We start from the raw sequence: 21,957 nt of genomic DNA, 5'->3' as shown, positions 1-21,957 counted from the left end.
AGAGACACCGGGCAGCGACACCGGGCAGCGACACCGGGCAGAGACACCGGCACCGGGACACCGGGCAGAGACACCGGGCAGCGACACCGGGCAGCGACACCGGGCAGAGACACCGGCACCGGGACACCGGGCAGAGACACCGGGCAGCGACACCGGGCAGCGACACCGGGCAGAGACACCGGCACCGGGACACCAGGCAGAGACACCGGGCAGAGACACTGGGCAGCGACACCGACACCGTGACGGGCTCTCCCCGCTCACAAACCGAACACATCAGGTCACCGTCTGAGCGCCCTTCACCGGGCGCAGACCCCGGTTTGCAGTGGCCGGCTGGCCGTGCGTGACCTTCCTGTCTGCAGCCGCATCAGCACCGGCCAGGTTTGCACCGACCTGGAGATGTGTGGGTCTGTGTCAGAAATAGGTTAGGAGCTGTTGTAAAATAGTTGATAATTGTTAAACACTGTTAGTTTGGTTGTTATATTGTAAAAGGGGTTTAAAGGGTCGTTTTAAGAAATACGGTACTCAATGTACCGTGTTACACCTCAGTAAAGTGCACCACCCCCGAGCGAAACGAGCCAGCCTGGACAGAACCGTAACGGCCAATCAAACACCTTAAACCTTCATGCAAATGAAGGATCCAAACAGAAACCAACCCAAAAAACAGGACAAAAAGGAGTATCTGACCCAGGGAAGCTGTACTGCTCTATCTGGGACATCGCTGCTCAAGAAAACCCAGCGCCGGCGCTGCAGCATCCTCGATAGGAACACTCCTGCTCGGCCTGAGGTTTTTTTCTCCCCCCACAGTTTTGGTGACACATTCTTTTTGATAACTGGGTAAAGAACGGGCAAATAGCCAAATAGTCTACAGGATTCTGATTCATTTATTGAATACATGACAGGTAAGACAGACAGTGTAAAATCACATGTATTATTTGTACTTTAAAAAAAATTACAATAAATTACTGAATAATTAGTAAAAGCAGTTTTACTAATGGCTGCTCTCCAGTGATACAGGACAGAGGAGGCAGAGAAATAAGAAGTATGTACCAGCTGTGAATACAGACCAAAAATGTCATGAGGATGAATTAACACTGAGTAGCACACCAAGTAGTGTCAAATGGGAACATCCACATGTGTCCTTCCTACCTTTAGATCCCAAGTGCCAGCCAAAAGCTGGATCACACCTTGCCTTCAGTGCAAGGTCTGCTCTGGCCGAGCAGCAAGTCTCTGGCCCTGCCCCTGGCAAGGCCACTGCCTCCCTGCTGAGATGAGTTTATCTACAGTAACAGCATTACTTCTCCTCCCGTGGAGAACACACTCTGCTACCAGAAGGGCTACTCATAGTTGCCTCCGGGTTTAATTTCAAAGAGCACTCACTAAGTCTCCCAGTTACTTTGTCTCTAACTGGAATGAGCTCTGGTATTCCCATAAGGGGCTGCTGGCAGAGCCACGCTGCTCTGAATTCTTCCCCTTTAGGTCAAATGCCCTTGGATGTGCAGGAGTTTCTAAGAGCCATTGCTAAACTCTTAAGAAAGGACACTGAGCAGCAGTGGGTGGCACAGTGCTCCTGCACAACTTCTGCCCCAAGCATTTGTGAGGGCTGACTGATCAGACAATTCTTAGGGCTCCTCCTAAAGGGCCCCTAAGGTCCTCCTCCTAGGAGGGCCCTCCTTAGGGGACCCATCTCTAGCTAGGAAAAACAGGGAATCAGCACTAAATAGCCAATGTATCATCAGGGAAAGTCCAGCAGACCAGTGTGCCACTCCCCTGGAGTGCTGAGGCTGATTCACTGACTTCTATTTTAGGAACGTATTCCCTCATTATAACCATCATGGGCCCACTGATTGACTCAGTATCACTTCTGCACTGAAGTCAAGGAGCTTGTGGCTTCCCAGACAAACTAAAAACAATATCTTTCAAAGAAACAGAAAAGCAACAGGTTTGCCGGAAAATTCCTGAATTGTGAAGGAGAAAGTAAGTGATGGTACACTATGAAAATGCCAAATCACATGTGAAAGAAACCTGCAGGTCTGAGCAATGTCTGTGTTTAGATCTCAGGGTGCTGGGAGCAGTGGGGCACATTTGCTTTACAGCTGCTGAGTCACAGAACAGCTTACAAGAACGTACAAGATTATTTATAGGTCAGAGTCCTACAGCACTTGACTACACTGCATTAGCTCTCAGACTGGCAGCCAGAGGTGCGCATGGTTTCAAGCCAGGCTGCATCTGCTGTGCAAGTTACCCAGGAACCTACAGCAAACAAGGGCAGGCAAGGAGCAGTTACTGTCTGAAATAAAACTTCATTGAAATAAAAGATAGCAAAAGGCAGACATGCATAATTTATGGTGGTAATTCTATATGTCAGGGGCTATTAGGTTCTAATGGCTCTCAAAAATGTAAATCTAATTCTTTCAGCCAGAGTAGCCAAAGAAACACCTACACAGTCACTGTCAGGAGCCCTTTATCAACTGGATTCTAATGTAATTGTGTAGTTACTGGTCTCTGAATAAACAAAAAAAAAAACCCAAACAGAAAATACCAAACCATCCTGCCATCTGCCACACTATCTTCCTGTTTTATCTCCCAAAGACAACTCCTGATTTTTTGAGTTCACCCTGACACAGAGGAAAGCTCATAGTCACTGGATGAACTGAACTGCCTCTCTACCTTCTTCTGATCCTTGATCTTTTGAAGAATGTTGACTTTTTTCTCAAAGTAGTTAACGAGGGCTGTTTCTGTCAGCATGGAGGCCAAGATCTGCTCGAAGGATATGGACCAGTCAGTGTCAATGGTGCTGCCATACCTGGCAGCTGCACTGCTGCCCTCACAGCCCACCAGTACTGTGTCGTCCGCGATGTCTTCGCACTGCAGGGAGCCTGTGCTGACCATGGAGTAGGAAGACATGGACATATCATCTTTGGTTTCATCATCTGATAGCAGCTGTAAAGGAGAGCCTTGTCCTTCCCCTGACCCATCTCCTAGAGTTTGGTTTTCCTGCTGGGTTTTTTCAGGCTGAGCATCAATGCTGGCTTTGTCCTCATGGTCAGCTTGGGGTTGCTGCTCCACTGCTGAATTGTGATTCTGTTCAGATGTTGGTGACTCCTCTTCACTCACAGGATCTTGGGCACTATTTGCTTTGCAGTCCTCAGACTTCCTCGTGGGCCTGTTGGAGAATTTTTTTCCAACTTCCCCAATCCTCAGCAGCAGACTGGCCACAGTGGCGATGGCATGGTACAGCTCCTGCTCCACGGGGTCCTCACTGAACATGTTGTAAAGGGTCTTGCATAACTCTATGAACTGTTCCTTTAAAAGACAAAGACCAAATAATCACGGATCAGGCTGAAAAAAGTTGTCAGTGGCGGATGAAGCAACAGGCACCATCTCAAATGACTCATTGCTTATTTGCCTCCCCACCAAGTGGCAACTTACTGCACTGATTCAGAACAGTCTGACACAGACAAACTCCCCCTCCTCTCTCCTGTGGCTAAATTGAGACACAGCTAGCAATTTAATAGTGGTGGGTTTTCTGCTGACAGATGAACAGAACAGTCACATCTTCACTAATGCTAAGAAAACCTGAAGTTTTACTTCTATTCTGCTACTCTTCTGTGGTCAGCTTCTAAGCATTTCTGAACTGGTTTAAGTAGCACCCATCAAGGAAATTAGAGACAGAAGAGATCACACCAGTCATCTGACTCTCTCTTCTGTAACCACATTCTTCACTCTCCACCAAGCAGCTGTAACTTGAAGCAGTGCAAAACCAAAAAAGCTGAACAAGTTTCTGTGACTGATGGCATATTTGAAACATCCTGCTCTGGGGGGAAAACAAAGTGCAATTCCTATAGGAAAAACTGGTCTGTAAGGCTGAGTGAATCCCTTACATTTGATTGGTTGGTACAAAGCAGTTTGTCCATATCCACTGCAGAATTCAACAGAAATGTGTGGAATTAGAGGTCCTAAAGTTCACCAGACCAGAACAGCAGGGAAAGCTGTGGCAAGGACTGAACATACTGGCACAATGGCTGCACATACTGCAGAATTCTACTAAGCTGCCAATGATCCAACTGGAAACCTTCATACTCCTTTCTTACCTGGCTCATTTTGGGGAGATCTTTAATGGTTTCTTTCTTGTTCTCTTTTTCCTTGGCCCACATTCTTAGGTAGTATCTGTAGTCTTGTGGACTGGTGCCTTTCTCTTCTGCAAGGCAACAACAAGCCACTAGTCAGGTAGTTTATGGTTTCAGACTTAAAAAGTGAATGCTGAAACAACAAAAATCAGGCTTGAAGAAGGTGTTATTGACAGCCCAGGAAAACATCTACCAGGAAGGCTGCATTGTTTTCTGCTGGTTTATCTGATGCAGCTCAGCAGAGCAAAAAATTTAACAGTGCTGCATCAGTTTGACTTCTCACAGACAAGCTCTGTGAGTTGACAATTTGCCCAACATGATTTAAAAATGCTGTGATCTTGGTATGTAAAAGAGTTGGAGCATTAAAGCATAAAGGGATGCTTATTTCCCAGCTCACCTTCTGCTTTATCTCTGTCCACAAGGAACACTCTGCAAGGTCTCTTTGATCACAATGAGACAATGAACAGGTCATAATATGAGAGAGATGAGATTAGAATGTGGTCTATTGAGGACGAAATTACCTTTTTCTGGGCCATTCTCGTTTCTTCTTCCTTTGTCTTCTTGGGTTTCTAAAGAGTTATGGAATTATAAAATAATTAGTAGCTGATTTGCAGTAATACAACACACAAAGAACTTAAGACAACCCAATACACAAATTCAAATTATACAAGAGTACATTTAATAGAAGTTATATCTCACATTCCCATAATCATGGTTAGAGGATTGAACAGAACAGGATGGAAGCACGAGGCTGGTGGGATGAACTGAATAAAGAGCCACACTCAAAAAGTGGGTTGAAGAGCTGAGATAGAGGGCAGAGGTCTTAAAAGAAAATGTGAAAACATAGATAAGGAAGATAGAAAAGCAGTGTGATGTTCAGTCATCCAAAGCAAGATAATGAATGGAAAAAACCCAAACCACCACAGAACACATATGTGACTAATGTCTACACTCCTCATTATTCACTGCCTGGACTGACATTTTGGGAGCAATTTGCACTCTAACTTCATGAACTGCACTTCTGATTCCCTACATTGTCACTAGAGAAAATAGGAAGTCTTGGTTCAACTCAGACTGTTAAATCAGCCACCTGGCACCCAACTGCACAATTACCTCTTGTACTTAGATTTCTTTTGGCATCATTGTATTTTGGTCAATGTTTAGCATGATTGACATACCTTGATCTCCTATCTGACAATTCCTAATATTGTATTTTAAGAAATGCAGTCAACTAGTCTACCAACAGTTCAGCAATTCAGTGGCATGCATCCTTATTCCTTTAAACTGGAAGACTGTGGAGTAGGCACAGGATTCACCTCCCCAGGCCAGCAAGCCTAGCACCCCCCCCACTCTGTTCTGAGCATCTTTTTGACCATCAGTTTCTAGGATGAGATGAATTCCACTGAAAGAAACCAGACAAAACCTATCTTGACCAAGGCTGAAACTCAATAGACAGATTATAATAAAAGATACTTAATTACTTATAGCACTTTATTAATAGTGAGAGTGTCATGAGCGAGGAGCAGCAATAATTTCAGAGTATTTACATCAGCACACTGGGCTGGCAGGTGGTATCAACACCACAGCCATGCTCAATGCATGCACATAATCCATTGACTGACCTTGAGACTCACAGTGCAGGCAGATATCCAGCTCTGAGACAAAAGGAGATACTTGAGCAGCAGAAAAAAGGGTTGAGGGGACAATATCCCAGATAAAACAGAAGAAAAGGTCAGACATAGACAGACACAGAGAAGGAAACAAAAACAGGAAGAGAGACAATGAGACCTGTATGAAAAACCTAAATCATGATGGGAGACAGGGGCTGGTAAAAGCACGCTGCTCCTCCTCAGCAGTCTGTGCCCATGCTTCAGAGCATGCTGTATCCTTCATGGAATGGACACTGAGGAGTTTTAGCTCCAAACTTCTTCCCCATCATGCAACAAAGACAGTGAACTCAAACACACTGCCAATCCTAACACATGCCAGCATGAGACCATGCTTTACACAACATCACTGTTCAGAGCACATGGATCTATGCTGCAACTCCTGCCTAACTGAGAGGTAAAGGCAGCAGTGTTGCATTACCTTCTGTTGTCACATCTTCTGTGAAATAACTTGTGGCCTCCAAAGCAGATTCTGTCTCCTCTGGATTCAGAGCTGTATTCACAGAGAAACAAATGTTAAAATCTCTAATTGAACAGCACTATGACCCACTTCATTAGCAAAACTCCTGAGGCACCCCGTGTCAATTGATGTCAGTGCAGCCTGTGTTCAATAGCAGCAGTACACAGAAGCAGTCACTCACCAGGAGGCAGGTGCAGTTTGTAGAGTACTTTGAGTTTTTCAGTGAGGTCACCATGGTACATCCCACCTGGAAAGAAAAAAAAGGTTAAGAAAAATAGCACTTTAATGATAAAGAATCACCCTCTGCTCACAGGTTCAAACCAGAATGTATTCCCATACAATGACTGCTCAAAGTCATGTGAGGAATCAACAATGAAATCCATTTCAAGAAGTGTATTTTGTCCAGCTTGAGGCTTCCTGCCACCCTTCCTCCTCATGACAATGAACACACCATTATCTTCTTTCAGTTCTCTTCTTGGAAAAGGACAGACACATTTTTTGCAGCATTCCATTTTCTCCAAAAACACCACTTACTCATTCCTGTGACGAACTCCTTGAAGTTGATGAGAGAATCCCTGTTCTCATCCAGGAGGCGGAAGAGGCGCCCTGCCAGCACAGGGGTGTGTGCCCCACAGGCCCAGGGGGTGAGGCTGCTGAACAGCTCCTTGAACTGCTCCATGTCTATGCGATACTGCTCCAGGTAGGGCAGGCTCTGGTCCCGGCGGGCAGCGGCCGCACGGTTGTTCCCCCAGTAACAGCTCATCAGGTACTTGGCCTTTGGAGGGAGAGGATTAACAGGGCAGATGATGCTGCTCCACAGGAGTGGAGACTGTCACAGCTCAACAATAGCATTGAGGAAGCAAACAAGAGACATTTCAGGAAACATTATCTGCCTTGTGATTCCTAGTGTTACTTCACTACAAAATAATATGAAATGAAGGAAGAGACACAGATTTCAGGAAAAACAAGGAATTATTTAAAGTGAAAAGTACAAAACATGATTTCAGGTTTTAACAAAATGTAATTCAGGCTTTATTGCAAAGGGAACATGCAGGTTTTAGAACTAAGCCTCTTTTTCTGAGTCTACAACAGAGCACAACCAACTTCGGTAAACACAGTTGGGTAATACCATTCTTTTAAAAATATGTATGCTGACAAATAGAGACAAAGCCCTTAAGTAATCTTGTCACAATTACAGATGAGGTCAATGGGAAACTTGAGATTAAAAATTGAGGTACAGTCAGCCCTAGCACCCCATTCTCAGGGCTTTGTTACATTCTCTTCCATTGACTCTACAGTTTCTTTCTGAGTATCATTCAAACACTGTGAATGTGGTTTGGCCATCTCTGGGGGAAAAAAAAGATTAAAAATAATTAATCAGATAGTAACAGGGCCAGTCCTACTGGCACCATGTGTATTAGAATGCCACATCAGTTTCTGGTACGTCACTTTAAGAATTAAGGCAAAGTCACTGCTTGCCTTTCAACTTACTTTGCTATTTGTACTGTCTGTGACAACATTTCTTCCTCACCCTCAAGGAAGGCTTCTTACCTTGAACACTACATACAGCTCTTCTAGTTCCTCCATAGTGAAACCAATGTCACCGGATACAGCTCGGACCTGTGAACAATTTATTTCAAAAGTAGAAAAATCTAATACAACTCACTGAAAAATATGTGCAACACAGAAGAGAAGAAAACTAGTGCAAGGAGATATCACATAGAATGGGAAGAAAAACATCACCATTCTAATATATCCCTGGAAACCAATCAGGAAGGCATTTTGCAGTCAAGCAGAAACTGCTGACATTTTCAGTAGTTTACTGTGCTTATTTCCTGTTTGTGCAGACCTGGCTGAGCAGATTGTGTCACCCCTCCCTCTTGTTTTTTTCTTCAGATGTTTGACTTGGATGCATTAAAGAGCAACAGTGAAATAAACACCCTGATGAGATTCTCCACCTAGGACATGGGAGATAATGGCAATAAATATGGACACTCCCCTTTGGTCATAAACCTTCAGGAAAATTCCCTAATGGACTCTCTAAATGGCAGTAAAATAATTATCTGCTAGCCAGCTTTTCTCAAAGATTCCAGGCAAGCAGTAAAACAGACAGAACTAGGCATGGGAGGTTATGTCATAGCCTACAGGTGTTTTTTATCTCCCTCCATGCCAAACATCTCATTCAATCATTCTTTCAGTCACTTAAAACTTGGTCTGCTACAGCATGAAGTTTCTCAATGCTCACAGCAAAACACTTTCCAAGAAGGTGCCATTTGGTAGCTCATTCAGTCTGGGAGTCACATACCACACTCTTCTTGGCTGTATCCTCCAGAGACTGGATCACTTTCAGCCTTTGCTTGAAACGCATTTGTTCAATGTCATCTGCCTTCAGATTGCCAAATTTCTACAAGAAAGGAAGCAGATCAGGTCAACATCATCTCCTGAAGAGAGAAGAACCCACCTTCAATTACACACTCTTTAACAAGTGTACTATCCCTTCAGAGATGACCTAAACCCACTAGAAGCCTTTTAGGAGCAGCAAGATGAGAGAAAACTTGAGCTCTATTCCCTAATCACTCCTGTCCTGCAAGAGGAGTAATTCAGAGTTCATGAGAAATCCAGCATCAGAGGTCTCTACAGAAAAGCTGAAAAAGGATCTGTCAGGACTGACAGAAATAGAGGCCCTGTACTGTGGCAGAGATAAGAGAACAGACAGACTGTCATTCCTTCCAGCCCTGTCATTCATTTCCTCTAGGACCCCCAGGAGATTCAGCCAGAAACACCACAGTCAAGAAGCTTTTCTATGGACTAGGTCAGACAAGTAATATGAATTCAGTGACACTCTTTTATGAAAAGAAACCAAGAACAAACAGAGATGGCAGATTTGAAGAAGTACACAAAACACCCAGGAAAATGACAGCTGCCTGAATGTAAACAGCCAGAAGGGGATGGGGTGAAAAACAAGATAAAGAGGGAAAAAGAGGGAAAGGATCCCACATTTAGCAGAGAATAGCAGAGAAGAACTCCCAAACATCAGTTCTTTTGCCTGTGTTTTTTCCATCATTAAGAATCAATTTTTTATGAGTTTGTTCTCAGTATGAATTGTGAGGAACACCTCTATCAGTGCAGAGATATTTTAACAGCATTGGCACCATTCTGGGGTCAATTCCTATTACTATAATTTGGTTCACAGAACAGGATGCCTATGCATGTGAACTGAGATTCTTCCATGTTTCTGCAGAGTACTTCACAATTCTTACCCCGAATTTCCCTCCTTAACTTCTTAGCACTGAAAATCCTCAAATAGAATTAATAATGGAGACATTTTTGACAAAGCAGGAAGAAATCTCTAGTCCATAACTTCTTCCTTATTTACACTCTTCATTTTAGTCCCTCTGGTGTTGGGCAGACTCTTTGTAATCTGCAATTATCTTTGTAATCTGCAATAGCCAACGCTGTCAGGTTCTACTCATACCAAGCAGGTGGAACAATGGCTTCAGCCTGCACTCCTTAAGCATCTCAATCTATGAACATTGCTCAGATTTTGGCTGCACAACATATAAAATGGGATGTTAGTAGAGAAGAAATCTCTTGGGCAAAATACCAAGCCAGAACTTTACCTCATATGAAGTTTTGATGAGTTCAAAGATGTCGATTTCAAGTGGGGGGTCATCTCCACTGGTCAACAGTGCATGCAAGTGAGGAATAGGGGGAGAGACACTCTGTCTGTTAACTACATTGTCCAAATATCTGTGGACAAAAATGAGAACAGATGCAAGATTCCAGGATTAGTGTCCAGAAAAAGAAATAATATCCTATATGCATTACTCCCAACTTCTTTGTGTCACTAATCTAAACACGAAGGAGAATTTATTTTTTCTCATCTAATCTGCAATGCTACCCTCAATGTACCTGGAGTTAAGTTGATTTTCATCCTATATTGGGGGTATTTGCTCTTTTAAAAGTAGGCTTCTAGTCAAATGCTGAAAATCTTGCTGCACATAGAAGACATTCTCATTTCAAACAAGAAAATCTTACATTTACTAGACTTGGGAGATATCTGCTTGATAATGTTTTAAGTTTCCAGAAGGTGATTCCTGCCAGAATCTGTTCTAAATAGTAAAGCAGACTTAATATGCAAACTTCAAATAAATAACCTGTAAGAATTCAAATTCAAACTGAGATGCAGGAGTTCATTATGATACAAAACAGCTCCAGAAGTAAGGATTCCTCCATAACTGAGCCAACAATTAATTTCAGCTCTTGCAGAAAGCAATAGCAAACTTCTCTGGAGCAGAAGTTTCATCCTAGAGTGTTATCTGTGACCTGCTATTAGGTAGAAAGAGATGATGACTAAAAGGCCACTGTTACTATTCTGTTTTAAATAAGAACAATGAATGGTACCTGCCCAAAATAGTCATGGCTTCACCTTCATCACAGCACTGTAGTAACTTCTCCATGTTGGCATCAAGTATGGCCAATGACACCTGCAGGATAAACTTGATTCCCTCGTAGAAAAAACAGTCGACAATGACCACGGCACTCTCAAAGGGCATCACACTCAGGAAGAGAGTGAGAAACCAGGAAAGGGATATGGTGGAGATCACTCCCAGGTCCTGCATCTTTTCTGACAGCTGTGGAAGATACTCTCGTGTAAGTTCTTCAAAGATGCCTTGGTCCACCAATGCACCTGAAAAAAACAAAACAATGGTAGAACTCCAAATGGTGGTGTCATGTACCAAGCTAAGCAATTATTAAACAAAACAGTATGAGTTCACTAAATTTCATACAAATTTCATATAAATTTCCTCTGAACATCATAACTAAAATTAAGACATTAATTTTTTACCCTGTTCTCAATAAAACCAATGAGACTATTTCTACATTGCAGAGCATGCAGACACAACCTCTCAACACAGAACCTTTCATCCATTTGTGCATTTGCCCTGAATGGAGGGGTGGAGGATTACTGATATTATGGTATTTACACCAGATTATAGCCTTTTATACAAACCAACTTTAAAAGCCTATGAAGTGGTGCTTTGACTAACCTTCCCTGAGAGCCTGTTCCACAGATTTAAAATGTCATTCAGATGGGGAAAACTAAAACCCAGTAATGTTCTTCTAGATATTCCTCCTTACTGCTAATGATCCCTCCTGACACCAATTTTTGGTGACTTCATCTTCCTTGCTACTATAAAGTAGAACTACTGCCTTGGAGGCCTGTAGTGTCTCTTCCTATGTCTCCATCACACCCCTGCCACTTTAAAAGGAACAGAGCTGCACTTCATTATCTTTAAAACTCATCACATTTAATTAATTCTGAAAAAACAAAATGTTTCTGGGAGATGCTGGTGCAGCTGAAAATCCACAATGCAGCAGGAATCTGATAAGGACTCACCCACTACTCTTGTGTTGTAGTAATCTGGCAACATCCGCTCGCACAAAGCCACCAGGAGCCAGAAAGCCTCTTCCTCATTGCAGTACAGCAACAGCACCGAGGTGACAATGTTCATGGCCTAGGAGCGAGCACAGCAAACACACAGGTACAGGAGAAAAACATGGAGGTCTTCAGGAAAACTCTGCTGTAGATTAGCTAAACTTAAAAGCATGAATACAGCAAGCTGTCACTAAGAGTCACATCTATTTCCAGCTTCTACTGGCATCTGAGTCAATAGATGACCTTAAGCCAATTTTTCTTCCTGTTTTCAGTTCCTCTGTTCATGAGGCAGCAAATAATTTGATGATGTTTTGTCATGCACTTTCAGTAAACAACATGAACAAGAATAATTGTCAAAGTCTTCATAAAAATCTTTGTAATTTGGCCATTAACAGAACACCATAATGAGAATCTCTAACATCATAGCAATACACAAAATGAACCTGAATTTCCACCAAGTTGTTTCACAAACCAGCAAAAGGCTACATTTTCAATAGACTGTCCATGTGCAACATCACTTATTTGATTTATCTGTAATGAAACTAGAAGATGTTTTGTTGAACTATGGAAAGCTCTGTCAGGAAACTATTAAAGACTAACATTACACATAACAGCACTGTGAAAAGTGTATTTAAATACTATGTTCAAAGGATATTTAAGAGATGATGCACCATAATTTCTTCCCTATTTTCTCACCACTACACAGACAGTATAAAGGAAAAGCTTGAAACTGAACAAAAAACTGCAGAAAAAGTCCAAGTCAATCATGGTCACTGTGTAGGACTAACAAGTCTAAGACTTCTTTCCTACCTGACAGTACCCAATTGTTGGATTTCTGAATGCATAAGCTGTTAAGACTCTCCGGAGGGCAGCAATTCCCAGTTCGTTTTGGAAGGCAGGATGTTCTGGCATAGAGCGGTGCAGATCTCTCTCAATTTCCTCTGTAGCAAGATTGTACCTTCCCATTGACTTTTCCACAAGATCTGCGTAGTAACCAGGGTGAGTCACCATCTCATTCCAAGCCCCTGAAATGACAAACAAACAGTGCTTTACCTCTGGTGCTTTGAAACACAGATTTTATTCCCAGTTTCAGAGATAAGGGAGCCAAGAAGCACTGCATGAACTCATGAACTATAAACAGATGTGAAAATATAGCAACAAACTCATTGTTAAATCATTGTTAGAGTTTAGGTCCCAACACCGAAACACAGACAAAAGAGGCCAAACAGCTATTAGGATAATAAAGCCACCATAAAGTATAATTCAGATTAAATTAACCTGTCAATAATTTTTTCTGAAATGGGCTAAGATTCATACCCTTTCCTTTGAGATGTGCAGGAAGTTAGTTCCCGCTGTCAGCACAACATCCTACCTGAGAAAAGGAGCCACAGCTCTCCACGGAGATTCTCTGGGATTCCCTTCTGTACCAGCTCCCTCGTCTTGGTAGTGCGGTACATACACATCCCTCGCCCATATTCAAAGAAATGAATATTCCAAGACTCTTCCTTCATCTTCTCCTTTGCCTTCATAGAAACACATATGGCTATTTTAGGAGATTATTGCATTTCTATGTTTGTAGGACAACTGATTTCTGGGTATACTCAGGCCTGCACTTCACAGGAAAAATACATTGTGACATTTCAAACCTCTCTTCTTTCTGCTGAAGAAAGAGTGTATATATACTAATCTACCCTGTTATGACCTTGCTTAAAGTCGAGTCTTTACAACTATGCAAATCTCCACATAAATGCAAGCAGAACCATTGATCACGATGATTAACCAGCAAGCAGAGATACAAGTTCCCTGCTTTCTTGCTCTGAAGAAAAGTTGTTCTTCACAGCCATGAATTCACATCCCAGAACACTGGTAACACTTATCTCTTAGCCTCTGGTCAAGTATCTCAGGTATGTCAGTACAAACAGTGTAAGCTGACAGTCAAGTTACCTCTATGCAGTACTACCACTGTGACACACACAGCAGTGATACTGAGCAGGGATAAAATGCATTTCCATTTTAGAGCAGGCCAGCAAATCAGCAACCTACTGCAAACTACTTATACTTTATTGCTTTACATAAAAATATCACTTACCCCTTTGGGTCCAGAGAGCTCCTCAGAATTCCTCCTGAAGAGTTTGAGCAGTCCCTGTGAGGCTGTTGGCACTTGCCCAGCACAGAAGCTGACAGGTCGATGGTTGAGAGCAGACGTGGGGCTGACAGCCAGGGGGCTGCTGGAAGGCAGCTCTGGAACTTCCTGGACAAGAGAACAGAAAATGTCTGAGCTCATGCTCCCTCCTCTGCTCATGGCCCGACAGAGACAGCACTGGCTGGTGACAAGCACTCCAAACACAGTCTAAGGAGCATTGCTCTGAAAAGTTGATAAAGTTCTTCCCAGCTATTTCCTTAGTACCTCACTGCTGGGATCAGCCACATTCCACTTCCATTCCCTGTCGATGCTGCAGGATTTCTTGGATGGTGTTCTCTGCAGGAAGTCAGAGATCCTCTGAACCAAGAAATCCCGGTCTTTCAGATTGGCGAAGAAGAAGGTCATTTTACTTTTAGTGCTGATGGACAAAGGGCTAGGCAAGACACTGGAACTATCTGCTTTCTCAACTATTGTCACCTAGAACACAAAGACAAGGGCCATTTGGATCTGGCATGTTTTCCATTATCCATAAAGCACAGCACAACAGACAGAAGGACACAAAAGAGAAGAGAGGCCTGTAGTGTTAACATACAGCTAAGAAATCCCCACCTCCCTGAGAGGAATGATGAGATGACAGGCCTCCTCTGCCCTGCTGGCAAAACAGATGTAATTGTTGGAAACAAACATTTGGCCAGGAATATGCATCTTGTTGAATGGTGTCCACAAGGTACAATCTGTGTGTCCGTCCAGGCATTCATCCTTGGGCAAACGGAAAGTGGCACGGTAGCACTCATTTTTGGCTCGAGCATCCAGGTCTCTGGGGAAAAGTAAAGGGTAGTATCCTTTTTTACTCACTTGAAAAACCCACTCAAACACTAATGTCACATGTTCATTCCAATCACAACCTTCAGACTATGCTGTGTATTCTTAGTATTCCTTTCTCTAACTGAGATGCCACCCCTCCTCTGACTCCTCTTTCAGCCTTCAGACATGCCTCTCTGACAAGGTATGTTCTGCAATACAAAATAAAATATGCAAGTGCATCTGTAAAACTGAAATATTACATGAGATTCTGAAACTGCAGAGAACAGTCCCCAGTGGGAGGATTTATTACAATACAAATATGATTTCTTTTTATAAATCTTTAACTTCAGACAAAGGGGCTGGTGTAATTTTCTTTCTTCACTTTTTTTTACATATGAATTTCAGCAGTTTCTAGTTGAAAATTTCTTCTGACAGTGCCTAGGCAAGCATGAGAAAGACATGAGGGTGTGTGTGAATTCAGCTCCAATTTGGGATGGGGAAAAAGAGAGAACGAGCAGAAGGCTAATGACTGAAGTAAGTGATGCAGCCCCTAGAGTAAGAAAACCCCAGCAGCACCCGAGAGCTACAAAATAATGCAGATTTATTTTTACAATCCCCTACTACCTGTCTTCTTTTCTCACTGCTGGGAACATGATACCTTTTTAATGCAGAGATGTTCTTAAGAGGCCTCCTGGGCTTTGGGAGAGACTTGTCCTGTAGGAAGCTCTCATTGTCCAGCAGCTGCCGCATTGCAATGTTGGCCAACTGCTCCATCAGCTTGAATGTCTCATTGATGTTGAGAAACATGGAAAAATAGAGTTCACTGTCCCTTGTGCTTACTTTAATGCACTCAGGGAACAGCAGTGTAGCATTTTTTTCTAGCTGGGTTACATCCACCCACTGGATCACCAGTGTAACTGAGAAAAAGAATTAAAAAATACTATTATCACAACTGAGTCAAAACAAGAACCTAACAGAAATGAAGGTCAAGCAGCCTGAAAGCTCTCAGTGGAGCAGCATTTTTTCTCCTCTTACACATGGACAGTTCTTTTCTTCACACTTTTACTGAGTTCTCCAAAAATACTTGGAAATAACCTTTGGGATTAACTAGACTAGAAATAATGCAGTTCCAAAAGGACTATCTCCCATCCAATAAATGCTTTCAATTACAATTACTCAAGTTTTCATTCTTTCTTTCCAACAAATTAGCTTTGGACTCAGGGGTTGGGGCTTTGCAAATACTGGGTCCTGGCAGGTGTTCCACATAAAACTTACCAAGGCAAAAATACTGCTTGGTTCTCTAACCCAGTCTAACTTGTAAAATGTAACCCAGTTTGAGTAAAACAGATGTACAACTTGGGAAATGTTTTAAAAAATGACTCAGGCATTCAGTCTAAACAGCACTGAAGTGCCTATGAGAGCAAGAACTGATTTATGTGCTGAGCCAGACAGAGCTCAAGAACTCCTAAAAGCAAAAAAAACCCTGTCATCTTAAAAAGGAGTTCATACAAAAGATCAACTGCATTGAAAAGATCATGGGAAATGATAGAAACACAACTTGTAGGCTCATAACTCACCCTCTTTGCCCAGCAGGAAGGAGTAGAAACAGAGGTGGTTGACAGTGAGGTACAGCCAGCCCTGCCTGGGGACACGTCCCTTCCAATAGCTGCAGGAATAGTAATTGACCAACTTCTCCACCTCGGGCATCCCAAACTGCTTCCGCATCTTCAGCTCAGCCTCTTTGAATTTACCTGGATCCTCTTCGCTCTGGGGCTGCTCATTCTTGTTCTCCTCAGCTATAATGCCCTGAAAGGATGTGGGAGGAGAGAGGAGAAACAGAAGTGAAGGTGCCTGCTGACAGAAATAATGTACAAAGCAAAGGGTCACAGCAGCAATCCGGAAGGCACAAAGGAACAGGACACAGCACTTATCCTGTCATGTCAGAAACAGCAAAGACATGCAGAAAGGGCAGTCAGGTCCTGTGGGAGTCTGGGATCCACTCCTGAACATGTGCCACAAGCACTCATGTTCAATGTTTGACTGAGTTCCTCATGGCTGGCCTGGGAACACTTGGAACACCCTGCAGGAGAACTGAAGTCTCTTTGCACTTGCACACCTGCTTCTCCAACTGGAAGAAGATCATCTGCCAGGAAGGGCAGAACTCTGCAGTCTGTCAGCTCTTGACTGGCCAGAAGGAAAAACAAATGACCACAATCTCTCTCATGCACAGATACACACAGAAAACATGAAGAAATCACAGAAAAAATTCAGACAGGAGAGCTGAAAAAGATGCAACTTCCTGCAGTTCAATAAAGAACTGTATTTATAAGTTTCTGCTCTGGAGGGTTTGTGGGCTGGGAATCTGAAGTGTGTTAACTGCAAAACCAGCAGACACCTAACTCCAAAGTCAGTGGAAACTGGGCTGCAGTTCCTTTACAACCCAGGTACCTTTCAGACCACTGGCAGGGCAAGTATATTTCTAGTGAACTACAATTCTCTCTCCTCCATTTGTTGCTAGATGAACCCTTGTTAAACCATTCTCCCTCCATCAAAGGCTTTGATCAAGAATTTGCAATGATTTTAAAGAGGTATTATATTTAGATTAGTAGGAACATCCTAAGCAGGCTGTTCTTTGAGATCTACTGCTCTTAACCCTTGCCCTTCCAATATATATGCTCAGTATTTGCTCTAACTGGATGTTGACCATGCTGGATGCATTCCATGACACTTTCATACCTATGTATGACTGGAAAAGATAAAAAATTCTTACAACCATCTCCCTTGTCCTTTCTCAGAATCTGGAAGTCCTTCAGGGAAACAGGTCACTTACATGTATCTTGCCCTTGACAAAGGTGGTGATATCTTCTTCATTGTCAAAGATGGACAGAGTCTGCAGTAAGTTATTCTCCAGCCATTCCCAATGCTTTGTGATCTCTTTACGAGATGATCCTAATTGAAGGGGAGAAAGATGATGCCAGGGGCGAAGAAAAAAAAAATTAGAACATGGTCTTTTTTCCTCCAAGTTCACAGCAGGAAACTAATAATTACTGAACAGTGACTAGGATAAATCACACACAGCAACTGTGTACATGTTAAGGATATTTTATGTACACCAACATTATGTTTCTAATAAAATAGCTCCTTGTCACCAAGGATACTCCAAAGCACAGAATTATCAATTATAGGATGCTTTGACTATGAAAAAAACACACAGGTTCAGAAACAACAGCAGTGGAATAAAGTCTGTGTCCTGTTTTGTTTCATGAGCTACATCTCTTACCAAGTGACAGCAGCCAAATTGCTAAAATAAGCCTGGCCTCACTTACTGACATCTTTGTAAGAACTACATTAGAATGACATATATGAAGGAGTAAAAGTTTGTGATTCCTACAAGGAGGGTTATAAGAACAAAGTGCTAAAGAGCCAAAGCTGCATGTGTGACCAAATTGCTGCCCACTAGTATTTATACACAGTGAACTGTAAATAAAATATTTGTATTTTTCAACTAGAGAGCAGTATATATTTTATAATGTTAAAGGAATGCTAGTACTCTGACAGCAGAAGGAGAACCAGGTATGATTAAAAAAAAATACTTTGGATGAAGACAACATATTTACTCCAGGACAATAATTTATCAAACTCCATTTGGGTGTTACCCAGCCCATCCCACTTCTACATGCTTCACTGTTTAAAAGTAACTGAGATACAGAGGATATCAACTTAAGTACTCCTGAAATTAAACAAAAATATCTTACTCAGTATCAAGATACCATAAAATTACAGATCTGCACTAAATATTCTCCTTTTTTCTATGCAGTTCCTGACCTGCCATTTTGTTTTCTGCCTTTCTTAATGCTCTGCCTCCACCCTCCTCAAAGGGGAACCTGAGTTTCTGTGAAACACAGCAACATCTAAACCTCTCCTCTGCAGAATTTAAGTAGCTCTGCAAGAAAGAATATTGTGTTGGTTGCCTGGGGAGAAGGTGGGAGGAGGAAAAACAAGACATCAGCTTTTGTGGGCCTAGCAAATGACTCCTTCATGATCAGATTTTATGTCTCCACCACAAAGTGAGAAGTGAAGGTTCTTATTGTAAACAAAGTTGGTCTAACAAATATGTCTGGAGATATTTCCTCTTTAGCAAGCATTAGGACCTAAAGCTTTAACCAAAGTTCACCAACAGGCATCAGATGGCTGCATTATGATATTCTAAAACAGTAGTTACATTTCTCAAGTAAAAGAGGCCAAGGATCCTTGATGTTAAAAAAATACTATTCTAGTCCTTTTTACAGATCTATATACACATCTGTTCCAGGCCAGAAATAATAGAAAAAACATAAACTGGACCAAGAGATTCCCCAAAGTACCTCTGGTACCTTGAACAATGTTACATGTTCCCATCTTGTGCCATGCTCCTGGTAAGCAGCAGCACTCATCATCCCACCAAAACCAGCATGTGTCATTCTTTGCACAATCTCACTACAACCTTGTAAATACAAGGTACATTTGGAAGAAAGAAAATTCCTAACATCTGCAGAAACAGAAGCTTTTGCAGAGCTCAAGTTCCTTAATTACATTTTAAACAACACTGAGTTTTGTCATTTCTGGAATCTTCCACTACACCATTGGAAGCTTTTGGAAGTGTCCTGAGCAGTCATAGGATACTCCTACGTGGGATAACTGCTCATCTGAACCAAAAAGACAAGACAATAACTCAAATCCAGACCCCAACAAGAGTCACATACCACAGGCCACTGCCCAGTACACTTGAGAGTCCTGAGTCTGGTGCAGAATCCGGTATGGGGCAACTCTGGCACTGGAATCCAAAACCACGTCTAGAGTTCCCACAAGGAGACCTAGGAAACAAAGAGACAGAAATTACAGCAGTGTCATACCAAAACAAAGAACTGGGTTAAGCAAAAACACAGGATGATCACTGCAGAAAATGCTGATGTTCACAGCCTGTGAACAGCTGTGATGAAGAGCTGCAGCACTTGGTTCAGAAAATTCAGAAATTTACCTCCACTCACTGGAGGTAAATTCCCTAAAAACCAACTGCAGCCTGTCCTGCTGGTAATGGACAAAGTTTAGATGGCAATTAAAATGCCTACTAAGCTTCATTACTGACCCCCACCTTCATAGAAGAGTTTTCTAATGAAAGTGAAATGTGTTTTTCTCTGTAGGGTTTTTTATTCTAATAGTGATTTTTAAGCCTACCAAGCTAAAAGACACAAGAGTCCTCAATGCTGTATTTTTCAGAATCACCAATGCCAAAAGTAGGTAACTTGTCCAAATGGAATCAGGTAGATCTAGAAAAACTGGTGCTCACAGGATGCTTCAAGGATGTTCCCAGAAGGACTTTGATTAAACAAAGATGTCAGCAACTCAAAATTTGGTAATACAGAAGTCAAAATATTTTTATATGATGTTAAATAAGAAAGGAGACACTTCCAGAGTAAATGTTGATAACCAGACTTTGTAAAGCAAATCAATTTACTTCAATGAATTTCAATTAGATAAAACAGATATATAAGGTGATGATTTGCTTTGTTGTTCTAGACAATGCATTACCAGCATCTGTAATGCAAATTAACTTTGCAACACACTCATGATTAAAAGTTTTCTATTATTAGAATGTGGAGAGGGAGCATGGTTGTTCCCTGGGCATTGACTTTGTGGGGGGTCATTACAATTCCCAGCTCTCATGGTTTGGGTAAGCCTGTTTGAACTGTGCTCATCCATATCTCATTCCTTATTAAGAAACATGCCACTTCATCTCCCTTATCTCTCCTGGCTATCTATGTAGCAATTAACAAATTAAGAACATACCACCAACTGTCCTTGCAGTGAAACATCACCCACAGCAAGCCCATGTGACAAACCTAAACCAAGCACGTATGTAACCAGCACAGCAGGATCTCTTTGGGCTTTGGGTTTCTTATGTAGTTTTAGGCAGGATATGGATTAAAAGTTAATTTGGAATCCATCCTATGACAATACTGAATGTGTCAAATATTGACACACAGACCGGTAATGAGATGTTTAATAACTTGAGCCTGACATCAACTCAAAAACCTTTCCAGCTCAGCTGAACATCCCACTCTAACTCTGAGATGTCACTGTGCAGCTGCACAGTTCCTTAGGGACACGTGGTTTTTAACCTGCAGGAGCTCTGAAGAAGACTCTCACTGAGCTGCACGAGCTCAAAAAGCAAACATAGCTCAAAGCTTCAACCCGTCAGGAACACATCAGTTTAAATGTTACCAAAATAGCACCAGGCATAGTTTCTTTTAGGAAAAAACTAGAAAATTGTAGAATACAAGTATAAGCCTACATGCAAAACTGCACATGTAAGGTGACATCAAACAGAACAGTTCAAAATAATTTTGAACACTGTGAAAAGATGAAATATCCTAATGATGTATATCAGCTGCACCAGTTTCTCTAAAAGGGCTAATACGCAGTTGCTATATGTAATTGACAAAAGTAAAATTGACATCTTTGAAATTGACATAATTGAAAGCATTCTGCACATAAATGGGGTTTTTAAAAGTGAGGGGATTTGCTGTTGTTGTTAACGTTGTGCTTTGGTGACAGTCGTGTTATTTTAGCAGTTTATGTCACAAACAAGGCTGTCCCCCACACACAGCGGTATTTTCCACTGGGCTGCACCCACACAGCTTCACCCCCGGCCCATGTACAGCACAATTTCCACACTGCTACTAATTATAAACCACGTCTTACTGTCATCCTCTACATGTTGAAAAGGCACACAGACATACAAAATATGCAAATAAACCATCTTAATAATTCAAAGCAACGCGAGCAGGGCTGAGAAGCCATTTTTGACAAGAGAAGAAGACGGTCCCAGGCATCCCGTCAGTTGTGTGTCCTCCCCGGCAGCAGCTCCTCGGGCCTGACCGCTGACAGCCCCGGCCCGGGGCGGAGAGGGGCCCCGAGCGGACACCGCGGCCGAGGGGCTCCGGGGTCACACACAGCGAGGAGACGGGCGGACCGCGCCTCTCTCCCCCAGCCGGGCCCCCCAACCCCTGCCCCACGCTCACGGACCCCGCGCCGGGCCGGAGCCTCCCCGCGGCCCCGCCGCGCCTCACCCGTGAGGCCGCCCCCTTTGCCGTGTCCCCGCCGGCGCTGGAGCAGGAAAAAGGGGTTGGCGCGCTCGGTGACCCACAGCGCGCCGGCCAGCAGCACCTCCTCGGGGCCCAGCCACATCGCGGCGGGGCTGCGGAGCGGAGCGGCCCGCGGGGCTGGGCCGGCCCGGCCGGGGCGGGAGCGGCGCGGGGGGAGCGGCCGGGCCGGGT

General features: G+C 42.9%; 1 protein-coding gene across 3 annotated transcripts; it reads right to left on the bottom strand.

Moving 5' to 3' along the window:
* Positions 1–863: 863 nt before the first annotated feature.
* On the bottom strand, positions 864–21,916 carry TBC1D9B (TBC1 domain family member 9B). 3 transcript variants are annotated; one of them, XM_066559882.1, is made up of 22 exons: positions 21,751–21,916; positions 19,384–19,494; positions 17,472–17,590; positions 16,219–16,447; positions 15,300–15,558; positions 14,447–14,654; positions 14,102–14,314; positions 13,784–13,945; positions 13,067–13,217; positions 12,505–12,719; positions 11,656–11,773; positions 10,659–10,944; positions 9,875–10,004; positions 8,560–8,658; positions 7,806–7,874; positions 6,789–7,029; positions 6,436–6,501; positions 6,216–6,287; positions 5,750–5,800; positions 4,649–4,696; positions 4,092–4,198; positions 864–3,303 (listed from the first exon to the last, which is right to left on the bottom strand). In XM_066559882.1, exons 1-22 carry the CDS (start codon positions 21,866–21,868, stop codon positions 2,611–2,613), a joined length of 3,765 nt encoding a protein of 1,254 aa, XP_066415979.1. In that variant the 5' UTR covers positions 21,869–21,916; the 3' UTR covers positions 864–2,610. The 3 variants fall into 3 exon arrangements, with proteins under 3 accessions (XP_066415979.1, XP_066415980.1, XP_066415981.1); XM_066559883.1 differs by having other exon boundaries at positions 5,750–5,782; XM_066559884.1 differs by lacking the exon at positions 5,750–5,800.
* Between the last annotated feature and the right edge of the window lie 41 nt (positions 21,917–21,957).

The sequence above is a fragment of the Molothrus aeneus genome, chromosome 15, assembly GCF_037042795.1.
Source record: "Molothrus aeneus isolate 106 chromosome 15, BPBGC_Maene_1.0, whole genome shotgun sequence".
NCBI lineage: Eukaryota > Metazoa > Chordata > Aves > Passeriformes > Icteridae > Molothrus > Molothrus aeneus.
The sequence above is the reverse complement of the archived record's forward strand: the minus strand, read 5'-3'. Positions and strand labels throughout refer to the sequence as shown.

Bases quoted from the DNA above. Each gene is read 5' to 3' on its own strand.
- TBC1D9B (XM_066559882.1), bottom strand. From the start codon at position 21,868: ATGTGGCTGGGCCCCGAGGAGGTGCTGCTGGCCGGCGCGCTGTGGGTC. The intron at 16,448-17,471 runs GTAAGTGACCTG...ACATCCTTTCAG, and splicing joins TTGTCAAGGGCAAGATACAT to GGCATTATAGCTGAGGAGAA. The intron at 14,315-14,446 runs GTGGGGATTTCT...TTTGTGTTCTAG, and splicing joins TCATCATTCCTCTCAGGGAG to GTGACAATAGTTGAGAAAGC.